The sequence below is a fragment of the Nipponia nippon genome, unplaced genomic scaffold, assembly GCF_047370975.1.
Source record: "Nipponia nippon isolate SJK-2023a ecotype South Korea unplaced genomic scaffold, ASM4737097v1 scaffold_3, whole genome shotgun sequence".
Classification (NCBI taxonomy): Eukaryota; Metazoa; Chordata; class Aves; order Pelecaniformes; family Threskiornithidae; genus Nipponia; species Nipponia nippon.
The window spans coordinates 103,916,952-103,936,605 of NW_028262347.1; the positions used below are offsets into that span (position 1 = coordinate 103,916,952).

Here is a 19,654-nt window from a genome sequence, read left to right on the forward strand (position 1 = left end):
AAGAGACACAGATCTGTATAATATGACGATCCACACACACTGGCTCTGAGACAACTGATGTCAAATTGTTCTGTTTACTAATTACCTGCACAGTTAACAATTTGTCCTGCCGAATATGTCTTGTCTCTGACCATTAGCACTCGTGATACCGTTCCTGATAGACTGAAGAGCCTTCTCTCATCACATTTTTATTGACTGTGATATGCGGCCTGATAAGCAACTTGATCAAGTCTGTGAAGTATCTCATTCTAATGTGTGTTTTTCAGTCTTTATTAGTCAAACTTGTAATTTGCAAGAATCATATTGAACTGGTTTAACAAGGCATCTTAGTTATCAATCTGTATCGCATGTGTTGTACTATGTATTTATTAGTAAAATCCCATATAAGTCATTACAATATTTTTTCTGGCATTATTGTCAACTTGACAGACACATGTCCCAGCCATCACACTAATGCTTTTCGAAGGCTGTCACAACATTTGCTTTCTTCTTTGTCCTGTGGAGTTTCCTTTGTATTCCAAGACATACTGAGGATGAATGTTAATGGTCCAATGAGCTGCTCTCTCCATAACTGCTCTCTTAAGAGCAGAAAACTGCTGTAAAACTCTTCAGTACAGTTTATATGAATGTGCTAATTTTCAAGCATCTGACCTCAGTTGTTGTCATTCAGCATAGTCCTTAGTTACTGTTGAAGTAGAAAGTATTTCTCCATCAGGTGGCAGGATGTCAGACTTTTTTCTCTTTTTTTTTTTTTCTTCTTTCAAATGCAGAATGGAAATAGTAATTGGATGTGTCATCTTTTCTTCCCTCTTATTAACAGTTCCACTGTGCTTATTTGGTAAAAGAACAAGATTATTGCTAGGTTTCTGTTTATTCTTCACGTACCTCAAAACCTATTTTTGAGTCTCTGAGACATTCTGTTAATTCTTTTACTTCCATTGTCATTTTCTTTCACATCCCAGCATATGTTACCTACTCATAGGTATACATTTTCTTAGTTTTCCATCCTTTTATGTGTTGAGGGCTTCTTACAGTTCCTTATGCTTCCATTCCTATCTAGGTTTTATCCCAGCATAGCATTAAGATTTCTTTGTGCTAACTTAGTGTTTTTAAATGGTTCTCGGATCTTAGTTATCTATTATGTTTCTGTCTGGCTGACATGATTCATATTTGGTTTCATCTTTATGGACCTTATCTATTCAAAACTGGTTTGGTCTCATGGCATATAACAAATTGTTACTAGGTTATGATCCACCTTCCCCTGAATGGTTAATTATGTTTTGTGCTGAAATCAATTCCGTCATGTCAAGATGAGGTTTAATATAAATTCCTCTTGTGTGCTATGAAATACCCTCTGAATTAGAAATTTCCAGGTCATTTTAATGCTGGCAGTCTGAGATCGCCAGTAGTTTAGCTAGTCTTCCAGATGGATAATGTGGCTTGCTTTCTCCTCAGTGGATTATTGAGTGCTTTTTAAGAAGCTGGTTATCTTATTTTCTGGAGTGACTGTTGTAGCAGACATCACCTACTGTCCTATTTTATGCTTTATCTGCTAGTTCATTAATCTGTAAGCATGTAAGACCCTTTGATTTGGAGCTATCAGAGACTTAGAAAAAAGTAACAGCATTTGAAGCACAGGAACTACACTATATCCTTTTTTTGTCTGCTCGATCTTACTCAGTAAGTTGTGATGAGACATCTCAGAATTTTTTCTACTGGATTTCAGTAATACCAACTGAATAAGATTTATGCTTATAAACAAGCAATTTCAGATCCTCTTGTTCATTCCTAGCACCAAGGTAAGAATTTGTTCCCTTCGTATCTGTTGGTGTCTTGATTAATTTTCTTTTTGACACCTTTATTTTGCACTAAATGTGCATGTACTCGAATACTTGTTTCCTCTTCCCCTTCTGTTACTGGTTTCAAGTGCTAATCTCCTCCAGTGCTCCCCCCTTGGGGAACTTCGAAGGCATCTATAATCATTTCTTCACTGTTGCCAGCAGTTATATTGCTCTGCTTGACCCTTTCAGTGGGAAGCCTACAAGTTTTTGGCCTTTGCTTACAGTCCCAAAACACAAGATCAAGGGTGAAAGCCTCAGTTAGCTGGTATGTGCCTGGGGCTACAAGCTGGCTCTGGTCAGGTAGGAGAGTGAAATAGCAGACTCCTACTCCTGCTTCTATCCATCAGCAGCTCTCCTTCCTACTCAGAGACATAAGTGAAAAGGAAACCTCCTCTTCATGTAAAAAGTACTTTTTTTTTTTTTTTTTCATGAAAAGTCTATTCATCCATGATATTCTCTTCCCTGTGGAAGAAGAGATAGGAAAGAGCCTTCAAGCATCGACTCTCTAAACCACATGTTTTTGTCAGGAGACTGTAGTGACTGAACACAATTCTCCTTAGCGAAGGTGGTGGCTGAAGCTGAGATCATCCTCACTTGCATCTTTTCTCCTTCCTCATAATACAGCAGCCTACCCCGATGGCCTGCTTAGAAGAGTGAACCCTGCAGCAGGTGGTTCCCATCTACTTTTCAAGTTCAGATTGCTAACCCTTCCTTTTACCCATTGCACGTAGGGGTTTGGTTCATATGTTGGCAGCTCTCATGTGAGCATAATGCACACCAGCAGCTTGCCATCGGTGGTTAGCAGAGCAGAAGTGTTGGGGTTAAAGAACAAAGTTCATAGGTATTAGTGAGGGAGCTGCACTTAGTGAGGAGAAATATTGGTCTCCCTTGCTGAGATGATCCACTTAGTACAAATATCCAGTGAAGATGGGTTCTGCTAGCAAACAGTGTACACCTGGAGGGTTGTTAACTACTGCAGACTTGCTTGGCAAGTGTCCCACGCCACCCCAAAGCACAGTTATTTCCTGCGCAGGCATTGCATGGCATGGTTTATTATGAATATATAACAGGTGTGATTAATATATTAAAGTTTTGAAATCTTTGTATTAACAATATGAACTTTCAAGAGTGTTTGTATTTTGTATGTCAGTAAAATAGTTTATTCTTTTCAAATGGCTTCCATGCTTTAAATGAAAGGATTAATTGCTAGGGAGTAGAAAGAGCAGAGAACAGAGCACTAAGAATTCTTGGTTTATTCCCAGCCCTGACTTGGGCAAGTCATTTGGGCATCCCTTTAGAAAGCAGCTGTGAGCATCAACTTCAGGGTGGTCAAACATGCTGGAAGATACCACAAATGTCCTAGTCTGGGAACTCAGTATGAAAGACCCTAAACCAAGGGGACCATTCTGAGAATCAAAGCCTTAACCAAGCTGTGTCTGTGCGCAAATCACTGAATCTGTGGCTCGGTAGTATGTGATGAGACTCAGCAAGCACCAACAGCAACTCGATCCTTTCCTATATCCCTTCGAAATACTACGGCATTATTGTTTCAAAATGTACTTCATGCTAATGGTAACAGAGTTAGTTGTCAAGTTGTTTGACTCTGAGTCCTTATGTTTTTCGAATTGTCTCCTGTCCAACTTTTTTCATTCTCTGATATTAAGGAAAAAAAAAAGTGCTCTTTGCAAATGTATTGGTCGCTGCATCATGAGATTTATATTATTCCACGAGGCTGCTGTGTGGAGAAGGGACTGTGGGCTGTCACTTTGGCAGGGTGTTTGAAAACAGATTCTCTCCAGCAGCTGCTGCCATTCTGTCTACAGCGTATTTCTTGCCTGTCAGAAATGCAGCACCAGAGCACTTGCTGTTTATCTCACCCATTTGTTCTGTATTTCTTTTTGTTTTGTTTCTTCCTTTACCACAGAACAGCAAAAAAGGCTTAGTAGCCTGGCAGGTATGATGTGAGAGGTCTGCTACCCCCCAGCTGCTGCCTCTGCTGGAGCAAAGCTGCTGCTGTGTTAGCTTGTGGAGTACCTTTAGCAAACACACTTCCCAAGAACTGCAAAGGAATTAGTATAAATATTTGTCCTGGCTTAGCCCATGTCACTGAATGTTCGATTTCAGTCTTTTCTCCAAATGCTACCTGTGTAGCCACATGTTAATATACCAAAACCCTAAATTACTCGTCTGTTCCTCCTAAGTCATAAGATTTTCATACAGTTTGATTGTTCTAGCTGACTTTTGGGGCTGCCTTTTGAGTGTTTAGGTTTATACCCTTAGGGCACATTTTCAAGTTTCTCTACACAGCCATTGTTGTTAGTTTTGCTTGTGGTGAGGGGAGAGGAAGAGAAATAAAAATAAGTATTTACATGACTCCAAGGGCAGAAGTATTTGTGCCAGATGTCAAGAAATAGATGATAAAATTGTAGCGTGCAGGTATGCATGTGTGCTGTCACCCTCCTCTCCCTGGGCAGCTCTCTGCTCTTGCAGTGGGTGTGAGATTCTCTCCTTGAAAGAAGAGCAAGTTGTTTTCCTGCTCATCTTTCCCTCCCCACACCCCAAACAGAAGTAGCTCAGTCTGCAGTGGGCATTGTAGGAACGCTGCATTATGTACCACTTGCCCATATTATTATTCTTTGGTTATGGCCATGGCAGAGTAAATGAAGAGGTGGGAGAGAAGAGAGTCATAGACAGTGCCTAAGCACTTTAAATATCACAAATAGAAACACAGGGAAGCCAATACTGCATGCTCTTGTTCTGCTGCATGGGCCCTGGACTAGCGGAGCGTGTCCCATAAGGACAGTGTCTGCCCATGAGGCACCTGCTGACCTGGTCCGACTTCATCCACCAGGTTCCTTCGGCTGCAACACCAGCCTGTCCCTCCTCGCTGCTGCCACCCTGCTGAGGTGACAGGCTGCATAACAGCTTACACCGGTTTCTCTCAGTTCCTTCCCTTAGTGTAGGTGTTGTCTGATCGGACACCACTCAGCTGCGAGTTTAACACTTGCCTGCAAATCGGGACAGAGGTTTCCTGTTGGTTTTCCCTCTTGCAAGGTGTTTCCTTTCGTTATCAGGAACTTATTTGTTTTCTAAACTAGAGATAGCCACAGAGCAGTTTGTTACAGCCTGAATGATCCTCAGTCTGGGAGGGTGAAGCGTGTTGTGGCACAGCTGGGTCTGCACCTGCTCTCAGTGTACCAAAACAACCAGACAAAGCTGCTGGCTGCCACCTCTCCCTCTGCTTTTTATGTCCTGTTGGTCACAGCAGAAAAACTTTCTTGCTGTGCAACCCTATATATTGCTGCTGCTCTTGAAAAAGGATGGGTTAGGTGCCATGGAGTGTGCTGACTGGTGCAATCTAGTTATTTGGGTGTTTAGGCACCAAATTTGGCTCTCTGATTTTTTAAATACCTCAAAGCCTGATATATACCGCCATAAACTCTTTTGAAATCATTGGAGCTGCATGGCAAATAAGTCAGTGTGAAGTTTAGCTGTCATTCTCCAAGTTGTAGGGTATTGTAGGAAATCTGTGGTGAAAGATGTCTGCTTTAGTTCCTCCCTCTGCAAAGACACCTGTGCAGCAGGTGTCTGTGTTTGCAGTATCAGCTGAGCAGCCAAACTGGACCAGCAGCTAAGCTGGACCTCTTGGTTGAGTCCTATGGACCTAGGCAGGACTTACCTGGCAGGGTGCACAGGGAGGGAGGGCTTGCCCTAATACAACTCATGCTGTCAGACAGGCCTTTCCTGTCTCCAGGGCTGTCAGTCCAGCACCTTGAACCAGTTCTATGTGCACTCCAAAAAATATTTTTGAGAACTCCTTCAAAATACATTTAACTGGCTGGTAGATTTTCCCCCTAGCTATGCCACGCTAGATAGCTCCCAGCCTTCACGTTATGGTATTAAAGATGTGAATTCATGACTGGGACATGGCTGGCACAGGCCAGATGGTGGGGTTTATTTTTGCTAAATCATCAAAATAAAGATTTTCCTTAGATCGTGGCTGTGGCACTGGGAAATCAGATTGTGATACATTTACCCTGTTGTTTACATCTATATTAGGTATTTTGAATATTATCGTCATCATTTCAGCTGGAGTCTGCCTGGCAAACAGCCAACCACTTTTCCAGTGCAGGGAGCTAGGGAATCAAAGAGAAAAAATATATATTTGCCAGTCCTGTTAGAGAAGGACTTTGTGACCTTCTCTGGCATTGAATTCTTTAGTCTGCAGAAAATAATGACTTTTCTAGACCAGAAGCTCAAGACTTGTAACATCAGCAGTGCCAACGATAAGTAATGAAGGAAAGCTGTGACCTTTCCTAAAGTTTGCATCTTCTCCACATCCTCATCCACATCCAAAAACTCACTTTCTTTTGGTCTTCAAGGTCATGGAAGAATGGTCTACTTTCAGTTGCTCTTTCCATGCTCTGTTCCTAGAGGCTTAGTAGTTTAGTAGTGGAAATGGACCAAATACTTCCTACAAAATGGAGAGCCCTGTACACCAGGAACACGAAAGGACCAAAAGACAATGCACACATGTTCATAGGGAAAGGAAATAGGATGAAAATGCTAAACAAGGATTTAATAGATGCTTTGCCCCATTTTGGACATTTATAAACATTATTTCAATTTTTCTTAAAGAGGAGGAAGGCTTAAAGTTTGATGGTAATTTCAAACCAACCACTCAAACACAAATCCTTCACATACTGAGTTTCGCAGGACAGAATTGTGTTTGCTCAAGGTACCAACAGACCGATGCTTTGTTATGCATGAGCCTTTCCTCTTCTAACTGCCCCCTTCAGATTTCTGCACATTTAATGGCTTTGGGCAGTATGGTGATGTGCATGTGAATAAACATCTCTCTCTCTCTCTCTCTCTCTCTCTCTCTCTCTCTCTCTCTCTCTCTCTTCAATGCATGCAGTGATGTAAAAAAGATAGGACTTGGCAAAGTCTTGATGAGGCAGACTGTAAAATCACAGGTATTTCCTCTCCAGAAAATCCACACAAAAAAGTCCTCAGCAGAGCCTAAGGGTTGCTGTGCTGCAGCTCTCCAGAGCACAGTAGAGCTTCAGAGCAACCTGAGCTCCCTTGGTTCCTTGGCCAGTGGTGGTGGTGGTGCCTGCTGCTACATGTGGGCGTCAGGCAGGCAGCATCAAGGAATTCCAGGTGGAAGCAAGGCGATCTGGAACAATTAGTTGTCTCCCCCCATCATTGCAGACTCATGATCAAGAGGAATCATGCGTATGCTTAAAGAACAGTGGAATTTGTTGTTTACAAATTCTGGTTAGTGCACAAAGATGAATTGGAAGCATCATATGCTGACTGTAATGAATGGGATTGTCAGGCAGGTGAGTGCAAGCTGTTAAAAGTAGTGTTCCACTACCACATAGGATGCTCCATTAGATTGAAATCACCAGCAGAAAAAGATGTCTAGGAGACTGTATCACTGATGCTTTTTGATGAAGAATGAGATTGCAGAGTTGCTAATTAGTCAAAAAGACACAAAAAACCAACTGCCAAACAGTCCTTGAAACCAAAATTTTTCATTGTCTTATGTGAGAGCTGAGACTGTCATGAGATGTGTGAAGGTAGCTACCTGAGGGATGCTAGCCTGCTCTTGCTGGCATCAAACATTTCCTTGGTCGATTTCCTTCAGTCCAGATGCTAACCACAGCTAGCAGTGACACAGTCTGTCTCATCAACTACTTGCTAGAATTTTTGCCTTAAAAGAGTGGAATATGGTGATGTGGTGAAATGCTGGGATGAGGTAAGAATCCCCCATTGTCATTTCCAGATTCAGTGCCAGACAGACTAGTTTCTGATAAAGTTGATTCAGCACTCGTACGGGACAAGCCGGTTCAGGAGACAGTACCAAGTGAGAAGAAGGCAATGGAGAAGAGAAGCATTGTCAAGAGCCCTCAGCACATGGCTGATACTTCTGTCGATGATATTGGCATTCCACTGAGGGTAAGACAACACTGAGCATGTGGTCGATGCACAATATCTGGGCCAGGTTCTGCCTACCTGAGCACTCGGGGAATTCACTAAAGCTCCAGAGACTGCAGAGATTTAAGGGAAGATAGAATTCTAGTTCCAATGTATTTTATTATGAACACTTCCATTTGCTGTCAATGACCTGTTTCAGCTGCCTCAGGGGGGAAAAAATTAAAAATTAATATCTCTTTTCATAATATTTGAGAATATTGTTTTCTGCTCTTCTCTGTTATTCACAGCTAGCAGCTAAGGGAGAGTTTTGTCTCATTTTAGCCATCTTAAAGGCAGATATCTCTTTTATACAACATGTTTAAGTTCATTCAGTGTTCAGGGAAAATTATCATTAAAAGAATTATTAACCTATTGTTACAACTAGTGTCTGGAGTGACACTAAACGTTTCTAACTATTCATTGAATACTTAGGAAATTGGTACATATGACTAAAATAGGCAAGATGCCTACTTTTAGATGTCAAATCAGATTAATATGCAAAACCTTCCACACAATCTACAGTTCTACACAGGTTACAATCTAGCCCTGCAAATCTTATGCATTATTAGTAATTTGAGTGAAACCTGTAGCTTCATTACATATGAGATTATATATCTGAGTGAAATCACTTATATTTCAAAGTATTCATTTCATATAGCCTTCATATAGCAGAGTGTAAATGTTTTTCGTTGCTGAAAGATTTGTAAGAACTTTGAAAGGCTGGTAGAATTCATGGTTGTGATTATTTATGTGTATATTTATTTTTCCAATAGAACACAGACAGATCAAAGGACTGGTACAAGACGATGTTCAAACAGATCCACAAGCTAAATAGAGGTACTGTAACACAGATGGTTTTTATTTACTTTAAAAGACCACCTCAATAACATTTTGTTTCATTCATGTGAAGAATTATACTGGATGTTAAATGGAAGTGTTTTATGTTAACTAGTGTTTGTTCTGCACCACAGAACTCAACCAATGTATTTGAAATCTCTGAAGTCAAAGGTGAGAGAACAGTGAAGTCCAAAGAAAGGTCTGAGTTGTTCTGAAAGGTGAACTGCAGTGCCCTTATGAAATCAAGAGTACTATTTGAGATCAGAAAGCTGCTAATAATTCCATACTTAGAGAAAATAGATCCCTGAACTCCAGTTTTAGCAGCTAACCCCACCCCACACAGTTTTAAAGGACAGTAGGTTATCATTGAAACTGCTCTGTGTATAAGAGAAAACTTTTTACACTGTAAAGCTTTAGTACCTGCATAACAAAGCTTGATTTGAAGCTCACTGAAACCAATGAAAAGGTTTCCATTGATTTTTGGTGAGTTCAGAATCTGAACCCTGCTTTTTCAAAACCTTAAATTTTCTCCTTTCAAAACCTAAAATTGTGGTGAGCACTTGCAAACTTGGTAGTGGTGCACTTTCAAGGGATCCCCTACTTCGGGGCATGTCTGTGCCTGGCTGCTGATACATTCATGTTTTTTCTTCGTGTGAGAAATGGCTGCAGTAGCATTTGCAAACTGAACCCTCTGAACAGCCTGATGTGCAGGCAAATGCAATTCAGAACTGCGCTTATATAATAAAACATAGAGCATGCAAAACTGGAGCTGTATTTGCCGCTGCAGGTGCTTTCATGATGAGCTTTATGCATAGATAGATGCTGTGTTGTATTGGATGGAATGAGAAAGAGTTGAACTGTTTCCTAATCCCAGTGCTCCTAACAGAGGTTCTTCAGCTCAGCCAGAGCCTGTGCTTCAGAAGGAGGAGAATGAGTTCAGTCTCCTTGGCTTCCAGGATCTCTCGCAGGGCCCAGACATGCAAGGCAGTAATGAGCAGAGAGGCATCTAGGTTGTGTCATGCTAGAACATCAGCATGAGAGGGACTGTTCTGCGGTCAGCTTGTATGGATTCTTGTCTCTCCCTTCTTCCCCTTTAAATCTGTCCTCTCTGTTCTTTTTTGCAAATCGTGTTCCTCTCCTTAGACACTCCTGAAGAAAACCCTTATTGCCCTACCTACATATTTCCTGAACTTCCTGAAATCCAGCAAAAAACTGAAGGTACCAGAAGTTTAGTCAGAGTATCTGTTGTCTTGTGCTTTGAGTTAACTGTACTATAGCACCCTAATAGTAACTAGATTCAGGTTCTAGATTTCCGTTACCCATGTGTTACGCTGGCTGGAAATTCAGTTACACCCAGTATACCTTCTTGTGTGATGCATAAAATAACTAAATTTTTGCTAATCCATTAATCTTTTTTTAAAGTATGATGCCATTTACTCTATTATTATTAAAATATGCAATAAAATCATACGGTGATATGAAATTGGGGGATGAAGCAGTACCTCCACTTCACTGTGGATAGTCTCAAAATCCACTGCTTTTCTCTGCTGCAGAAGACAATCCTTATTCTCCTACATACCAGTTTCCTGCGTCTACTCCTAGTCCTATCTCTGAAGGTAATAATAAAGGACCATATATATTTTTCTGCACAAATGCTGCCTTATCCATTTATTTTCTTCCTGGAGTTTTTTCTAGTTGCTGAGCATTATGCTGCCTCATAATAATTTGCTGCACTCTAAGCGTTGCCTTGACTGTATGATGCCTTTTTGGCTTTGCAGTGCTCCTCTGGCTTTGTAACTAGTATTTGACTAATGCTACAGACTTGGGGTTTGCTTGGTTTTATGCGCTTATCAGTTATATTGAGCCATGTGCGTGCAGTGATTATTTAACATGCCTAGAATGCTGACTTACATGTAAAGATGTGGTTTAACTGAGATTTCTCCTCCCCGCCCCTTTCGGATCAATACATTTCTTTAATTATTTACTTCTGATTTTGAATATTAACACAGTATTAGGGCCAGACCCAAAATGCCACTGAAGCCTATTGGTAAAAAGACTGCTTGCTTCAGTGGGTTTTGGATCAGTCCCTCAATGTAGTCTTCTAAAATAAATATAACTTGGTAACATAGGTTCAGGGCTGGCCTTAGGTGCACTTGGCATATCTAGGCAAGGGCAGAGTTTGACAGTCTCATCAGCACATCTTACGACTTGAAATAATGCTGTCTTATCCTCTTCATGTGCTCAGCAGATTCCTTTAAACTTCATGTACAAACCAGAATCCTTTGCAGTCATGTCTCAGGGATGGTGAAATAGCATCTATTGCAGTGATAATTGTGTAACTGTGTGCATATGCATGAAAACATATATGAGAAACACTGCAATCCGCTGCACACATTGGACAGACAGACAGACATTTCCTGATTGGGAAATTGTTGTTGGTGACAGCCTTGTTGACTTGGTGCTTTGGTGTCACTTTAGATCCTGCAATTTAGGAACTTGCCTACTTAGCCTGTGCCTCAAGGCAACCCTGGTGAGACTGTTAATTAACCATTTCATTCAATGTTTATATTAGACATCTGGTGAGTACTGTGTAAGAAGAAAACATACAATATGCGTTCTAGCTGAGATGCTCAAAGACGACTAGGAGATGTAAGGTGCATTTCACTGTTAAAATGAATGTGGACTAGTGTCATACAGGTATCTAAGATACTTGCTCATTTCTTGGTGAAACCTATAGGTGAAGAGTCCTGTCGTGGAAATCATAATGCAGTGTAAATTATTTTCTATTGGCAGAATGGTATGTGGGTATGGATGAGAGAGAAACAAAGAGTCCCAGTAACTAATTGATAAAGAAGTTTTATGGAAACTCAATTTTCGTGTTTGTAATGAAGTTTGAAAATGCATTTTGCTCTTGTCTGAACTAACACAGTTTGCAAAACCAATGATGACAATATATTAAGAGTCTGGTTTCCTGTAAATGTCCCCTATGCACTTAGGAATGTGCGTTATGAAAGTAATTTGCTGGTTTAGATAGTTAAAGGTTTTTTTGGACGCAACACTTGCTGAAAATAAAATCTCAATATGTTGGGAAATGTTTCTCTAATATTTGCCTGGATTCTTTCCTTCATAAGGAATCTGGAACATCTGATGATGTAGGTGGGTTGGAGTGCACGTTTCATGTTTAGAAAACATTTCAAAGCTACATACTTGGTGGCAAAGTGTTTATACAGAGATGAATTGAAGCCTCAATTTCATACAATCAGTGTCAGAGCTTTTTGCTTTGGATTGATGCATAGGATCTCTTAGAAACATCAAGATTTGGGCTCCCCTCTAAAATACCTTTAGAGACTCTAGAAACATAGAGAATATGGCCAATCCATGAAAAAAAAACCAAACCCAAACTTGCAGATTCTCTAGGAACTACAGGGGAACAGCCTCTTCTCGCTAAAGGAATCAGATTTTCAAACTACAAACTGGTGATACCCTGCTCCATTAAGGAGGGTCCCACAGATAGAATGCAGCTCTGAGAGCCAAGAGATCTTGTTTTAATGCTCATTTCTGATTTACACTTTAATCTTTATGAAGTCATTCCAGATTTCTGTGTTTCAGTATTCCTTGCTGTGAAAAGGGAAGAAATGTAGACACTCTTTTTCATAAGAATAAGAGACAAAACATACCTGTTCTCCTTATTATTGTAGATATTAGAATATAGCAATTGGAAAATAGCACTTATCTGAAATGAATTTTTTATTGTATGGTTTTCCTATCTGAATGATGAGCTATAATGATTACTGATATTTCTCTTCAAGTAAGTACATCAGTTTTTTCATTGATCACCAGCACTAAATAAGACTATGAGAGGTGAATGGCTGTGAAGATAGTTTTAGACATTTGTTCATCTGTATTTGTAGGGACCGAGAGTTTTGTGATTTACGAAGTATTTTGTTATCTGAATAAACTCAACTTTTATATAGGAGTACCAGTCAATTTTGTCAACAATTCAGTGTAATAACATTAAATAAATATTTGTTTTCTGTCATTTAGGTTTAAAATATGGGAATTGGCCTGAAAATTAACCTTCACTATTTTTTAACCTGAAGGTTATGATAAGCACACCAGAGTCAATAACCATCTGTTTGGAACTTAAACCTTCTAATTCATTCACCAAGAGAACTCAGCAGAGAGGCTAAAAGTTAAGACTTCTTTGAGCCTTCCTGAAAGGCTTGCTTAAGGCTTGAGTGCAATTTCAGGTCAACTGTGTTAGCCAGACTGGTTTTTCCAGCAGATGAGATTGGCTGTAGCGGCTGATTGATGTCCTCCTTGAGACAAGATCTGGAAATTGTTTCAATTTGTTGATCGGCATTGCTAAATTCACGTAACAATTTTTTAGTATGTTCTTTTCTTATCTAGCTTATTCTAGCTTCATCTATTTTGTTTTTCTGTCTTTTTATCTCTGTCACTTTTAGTGGTTTCTTCACAGAGGTGTTAGTAATACCTTTGCTCACAGTTCTCTTTGCAGTCATTGCTTTGTACTTTCCTGCATTTTGCCTTGGAAGTCCTGTAGATGTCTCATATGCACATCCCTGCAAGTTTGAACCCTCATCAACAGAGAAAGGTGATGGGCCTGTGGGTCCAGTTTCCAGCTCTGATCCCAACTCCCCCTGCTACTACCTGCAATTCATTGAGGATTCATTCCAAAGCCTGTTGAAGATGGTGGAAAGATACCGCTAGGTTTTTGATCAAGTTAAAGTCTCTCTGGCCATCACCTGTAGAGTGGGGGGTGGTAATGTTGCCATCCTCCCACCTTCTTTTTGGGCACATCTGCCTTGTGCGCTACAGTACCATGTTATCTTTGAATAAGGCAGTATGTGGTTCCGCAGCCCAAGGCAGCAGTTGTGTCCTGGGAACGACATTGCTGTGTTGATGCAGCGTAGTGCTTTCACTGTCAAAGAGAGAAGGTTGTTCAGCTTAGGGGCCAGACCACACCACTCAGTTACACTGATGTCATTGCTAGCTCTTTTAGAGCTGCTTGAATATCTCTATTGTATTCTATAGATGTGTCGTTCCTATTTAAAAAGTAGGCTCTTCAGAACAAGGACAGTCCCTTGGTGCAAGTATACATGTGTGTCTCATGCCAGGAACGTTATCTGCACTTAAAAGATAATCTGAGTCAGTGAACATACTTCAACTCGGTGTGCAAGTTAATACAAGGAAGATGTCCCAGCGATTATCACGTGTGACTGGGAGCAGGACTCCTCAGCTCTATTACTGTGTCTAGCACCTAATGAGTTATTTTAGGCATATACTACAGCTTTTAGATCCTCTATTTATCTTTAAGCTTTTGATAAAGTGGATCTAATAACCCTTGCTGTAGAGGAGTTTTATGATTAAAAAGTGATTGTTTTCTAAAGTGTTTTGAGAGCCTGGAGAAGCGTATTAGTGTAAGTAGTACATTAATATTTATATCCAATCTAGGAATTATATTTAAATGCAATTTAAACCTCATTGGGATTTTCTTTTTTAGGATCCTCTCTCTGTAGTAAGTATTGGGCATATCACTCAAATTATGGCCAATGTATTAGTAGAAGAAATGAAAAGGATCTCTGGCACTGCTTCTCTGGGGCTTTTTCAGCTCACTTGCAAAATGCTTTTGTCTTTCAGATGAAGATTCTGATTCATACTCTCCTCGTTATTCTTATTCTGAGGACAGTAAGTAATTCACATTTCTTGCGTAATCTGTCAAACAGACAGGGCATGTAAAGCATGTATTTATTTGCCTCCTATCCCATTCACCAATATTCCTATATTTGACTTATCCTACAGGCAGAACCCAGCTTTCAGTTCCCCGCTCCAAGAGTGAGGCGGACAATATTGATTCAGAGAAGGTCGTTAAGAGGTCTGCCACTTTGCCACTGCCAAACCGTACTTCATCGCTGAAATCAAGCCCAGAAAGGTGACCTGAACTAAGATATATTTGGATCAGTACTGGAAGAATCTCTGAAAGCTGCAAATGGGAAGGGAACAAAGGTGGAAGTTTTAGGTCCAGGAGTCCAGTTAAACTTTTTGGGGGAAGTGGAGATGTAGTTTTGACTCTGACTCTTCTGCTAGGCAGCAGTGAACTCCTTCATTGTCACAGCGCGGTCCCCCATTTTGTCTGTCTTTTTTTACCAGGCATCCCACAGTCTGTTGCATAGTTTCCTGCCTGGGTGAGGAGTGTTTCCCTGGGTGTCATGCCTATACAGTGCCTACCACAGAGGCACAGTGGAAACTCTTGGCTCAGTGTGACACTGTAAAGACACCTCAGAATACAAGCAAGTAGCAATAATTGTGAAGAAGCAAAATTTGGATTTATGTTGAGGCTTGGTAAAAGTTTTGTTACGTTTTCCATCTCTGAGGAGTCCCACCCATATGAAATTTATTGGAAGTAGGTTCTAGTTAGCAGTGTCATTTCTGATCTTTCAGGATGACTTCCCTCCTGCTTTTTTGCTTTGTTTATTACCATTTATTTTAAACCTCTTTGTAACAGTAATGAATGCATTTAACAAATGAAGGGAAAGCAGAATGAGCAATTAATATTTTATGTCCTGCTGAATTCTCTCAGCTCGTGAACTCCTCCCTCCCTCACCCAACTTCCACATGCTCTTAATGTTTTTCACTTGCTGCCTCAAATGAGCAATGCCATAATTCGAGATTGCTAATTCAGTGAGCATCTCAGGCCACCGGATCAGGAGACAAAGTTTGCTGATAGAACGTGTCTTCCTTACGCAGGAGTTGAAGGCATGGTACATTGGCCCTCTGAGAAAACTCTTGCAAATGGAAGGATTACAATAATTAGTGCTTCCTGTTATCTAGTGACAGAAGAGTGTTTCATGAGGGAGAAGTTTCTCTGGGGTTGGAATCTTAAGCAATCAAGTTTATTCTAGACAGCAAAGATCAACCTTGTTGAAATTTGTACACTGTTTGTAGGCCAGTCATTTTGGCTGTCATCTTGCCTTACTTAAAAAAAACAAAACAAAACAAAACAACACTAAAAATTTAAATTGATTGTCTCTGCCCCTCTTAAGCCAGTGGAGAGAGTTTGGGCAACTCAGTGGGTTGTTCCTATCCTAAACCAGGTCAGTAAGGTAAGTGGGAGGAAACCTGGAGCAGCAGCTTTCGTTAGATGCCTCACTTTTGTTTGGTGAATGCTTGGTGAGATGAATCCACATACAACACTGCCCATCAAAGGGAACATATCAAGAGCAAGATCAGAATTAGTTTACCTGCTTAAATGGCCTGATTTCTGGGCTTTTTCAGGGGCATTGGTTATTCTGTATGAGGTGTTCGAATATATTACTTTTCAGAGGAGCTGGATGTTGTAGGATACGGACCCCGAGTGCTTTGTGACTACTATTGGCTGAACTGTGCCGGTGTGGACACTGCACAAAATCTTAGTGGTTTGGATAGTCAATGGGCTGTTCTTAGCCACCTTTAGATATACCAGTCAGGTAATTCGTTCATGTCTCTAGAAAAGACCCCCTCTTGGACCTCAGAGTGGCCCCAGAATCCAGAGCAGTAGTAGTCAGGTAATCAGTGATGTGGCTAAAATGAAGAAGTTTAGCAAAAGAGATGTAATCTGAGTTCTGCTCAAAGTTTGGACATGTTCGTATTTGTGAGCTTAGTTGAAGCCCATCACTAAACTATTTCCAATCAGATACGGAAGTCTGGAGGTTTATTGAAATTACTTGGAATTTCTTCTGCTCTGCTCCAATAGTTTCTTCCCTCTCTGCTCCAATAGTTTCAGCAGCTGAGCTGTATCAGACTCTGCCTGCTATAGATAAACAAATATATGCCCAGAGCCCTGTCTGAACTGTTCCTCTTGCAGCAGGCTCCTTTCCTAGATTAAAAAAAGTACCCTGATTAAACCACGATTAACAGGGAAAGGCGCCTGTCAAAAGGAAGTACTTGTCTCCACGGAAACCACAGTGTTCTGGGTTAATTGATCTTTCTTTCCTCAGGACTGACTGGGAGCCTCCAGACAAGAAGGTGGACACCAGAAAATACCGTGCAGAGCCCAGGAGCATTTATGACTATCAGCCAGGAAAGTCCTCAGTTCTGAACAATGAAAAGATGGTAATGTTTGTGTTAATCCTAGTTTGTGGCTTTATCCTATGATTGTAAAATAATCCCCAAGTGCTTGTCCAGTTCCATTTGGATAGGATTCCTTATGCTTATATTGCAGTGCTCGTGTGATGTATTTCCTGTATATTTTGTTTTGAAAACTGTTTTGCATAACTTCCTAACATTTTTGTTCTCTATAAAGCAAGATCCAGGGGGACTGAGAGGCTTCTTTCCTTTTGGACGTGTTGTTTTCTGTGTTAAGTATGGATCACTAACCCTAGTTTTTAATCCATGTTTGACACTGTGACCTGTTCAGCAGCTGTTTTGCCAGCTGTACTTTTTCTAGGGCACAGCATTAGTCGATGCAAGAGGGTTGAAGTCATTATGCAACAAAGCAGGCTGGTTCAGTTTCTATGTTCCTCTGATGCTTTAAACACCAAAGACTAATTTTTAGAGTGCCTGTAATGTGCCTCAGGGGATGCCTCTTAGGTGCATTAGGACATGACCATTCCCCTGGGCTGCTCTCTTCCTCAGCTGGATCTCACCACTTCTGTGGCAGAGGTGGCAGAACTGAATGGGAGCTGGCTCCCCAGCTGTTATGCCAGTGTTTAACCTGGAGCATTAAGTGAGCTGTTAACAATTTCAGCTTGAATTAGTAAGTAATACTGTGAATTGTGACAGCTAGGGGACATACAAAGGTCTCATTCTGCAGGCATGGCTGAGAAGTGATGCTAACCTGGTCATAAATCACCACAGCTCACTTAAGGTGTCCTTTAGTGGTACAAGTGTGACACTCTTAAGTGCTAGAAAATACTGAATGAGGTTACTAGTGAATAGCCAGTTTAGTACATAAAGATATAATTGTTCTATATAGGCATTAATTTGAAGGATTCAATTAGAAGCACTGACTGCATGTGAGATTCCAAATGTAAACTGGACTTTGTGCCTTAACAGCTCAGGCATTGATCCATGCATGGAGCAGGTAAAGGAATGCTCCTGAAAAACCTGCCAAGGATTTTACACAAGAGTGAACAGCAATTTAAATCAATAGAAATGTAAGAATCCAGTCTGATCTGGGACCTGATGTTTCTCCTTAGTATTTTGGTGGGTTTTATTTTTTCCTTCCAAGTGCAATCAAGGTGCATCACTTTTTGGAGATCCTGCAACCAACTTCTTTTCACACCCATGTCCCTTCATTGACTTCAACAAAGTTGCTCCTGATAGGAGCGTGATGCTAGTGCTTATTGAAGTGGGCGATGGATGACTCTCTCTTGATGCTACTGGGCGTTGGCTCAACCTATTAGAGAAGTGCCAGTGAGGAGTGGTTTGAACACAGTATGACATCTCCGTTCCTGCAGTCCATCCTGGAGCAAGATTTCTGCTGACTTAAGTGGCAATTTTGTCTCACGGTAAACAGCCAAGATTAAACTTTGCGGCAAAAGGCCTGCTTCATCTGTGTACTTAAGCCTTTGCAAAGGGTCTGTCATCACCAGTGGCACTGTTTACATGTTCAGACTTCATCAGGTACTTAATTGAGCTGTTGAATCGGAGTCTAAAAGCCACAAGCAGGACCATCATCAGCGTAATTGAGAAAAATTATACAGAGCTCATCAAAACCAAGAAGAATGAGATAGCTGTGTTCCTTCCAATGTTATTTTTTGAGCTTTAATTTCAAGCTATAGATCACAGAAGAAAGAAGGTCTTGAAATAGTGGCTTTGTGGTCTCCATCAGTCTCCTTAAATACAACAGTAATACAGTGGTTAGCGACTAGACCTTTCAAGGAGGCTGCAGGAGATTTGTGGACATCTCCTGGTAATCACACCCAGAGCTGTGACTATCAGAATCCCAATTCAAAACCATTTCAGAGCAATGAAGAGCCTCCCGTTGACGTCAGTGGGCTTTTTTTTAATGTAAAGGCAGTTACATAACAAGATGAGTACTTCTAGTTGGAGTGCAGTAACGACAAAAATGGAGGCATTGCTTCTATTTTGCCTTTAAGGAATAGCCAAATCTTCCTCCAGGCCATTGGAGATCAAACACGATGTAACCATTTATCTTTCAGATTGAAGCATTGCCCCTCTTTCAGCATCAATCATGCCTAATGGCTGTGGCAGAGTCTGGGACACCTAGCAAAGCCCAGCACTGTTGGGAACTCCCCCCTGCCTCAGTAACCCCCTCACAGGACGATTTGCATCAGGACACTTTGTGTTGGCCTTCTGTGAATGTGTGTGGCTCGTTGCTTGTTGTGATGGAGCACTTGAGATCACACTGGCATATCAGACATAATGTATTTCTGTTTTTAATGCACTGAGATCCATTATGTCTAAGATTAGGTACACTGAAATGTAAGAGTTAGCTAGATATCTTTTGGGGAGTGACACCTCATATCCCTCAGCAGTGGACTTTATTCTCTTATTTCACCAGTAGTGTTTTTAAACAGCTACAACTATTTCAACTTTTTTTGTTTCATTAAAACAGATTGTATGAACAAAAGGGAATTTCCTTTTCAACTGTACTGTTTTCTGTTCTGTCTGATTTTCCTTTGTTGTGGTTTTGTCTGATTCTCTAACATTTATTTGTGAAGAAATGAGTAATATTGTCTCTCTATCCATCCCTTCAGAGATCTTTCAGGGATGTGCTCTCTCTGACTTGTGTCTGCTTTGATTTAGAAAACCACCTTTCACTCTGTTTGCAGTGTATAGAACAGGGTTTCTCACATATTCATGTGCTGTTAAAGATGCAGTATTTGATTCAGGTCTCACTGAATCTCTCTTTTTTAACCAAATGAAGATTAAAAATCTTTTTTAAAGTACATGCAGCTTTGGACTCGATGGAAGTGTCTGACAGTAGGACTGAGGGACTGGTTGACTCCTAGCTCTTCCATTGAGTCTCC

At 40.7% G+C, this 19,654-nt stretch overlaps 1 protein-coding gene across 25 annotated transcripts in view; it reads left to right on the plus strand.

Moving 5' to 3' along the window:
• The window catches only part of SORBS1 (sorbin and SH3 domain containing 1), an 81,099-nt gene that overhangs the window by 26,063 nt on the left and 35,382 nt on the right, over positions 1-19,654 (plus strand). For 15 of the 25 annotated variants that reach the window (XM_087763907.1, XM_087763911.1, XM_087763909.1 and 12 more), the window contains 8 exons: positions 3,766-3,795; positions 7,633-7,805; positions 8,597-8,660; positions 9,804-9,878; positions 10,214-10,276; positions 14,322-14,369; positions 14,484-14,613; positions 16,658-16,772. In XM_087763907.1, coding sequence (XP_087620033.1) covers positions 3,766-3,795; positions 7,633-7,805; positions 8,597-8,660; positions 9,804-9,878; positions 10,214-10,276; positions 14,322-14,369; positions 14,484-14,613; positions 16,658-16,772 — 698 coding nt within the window. The remainder of the gene's footprint in view (positions 1-3,765; positions 3,796-7,632; positions 7,806-8,596; positions 8,661-9,803; positions 9,879-10,213; positions 10,277-14,321; positions 14,370-14,483; positions 14,614-16,657; positions 16,773-19,654) is intronic. The other 10 variants (XM_087763910.1, XM_087763921.1, XM_087763926.1 and 7 more) reach the window with 1 other exon arrangement.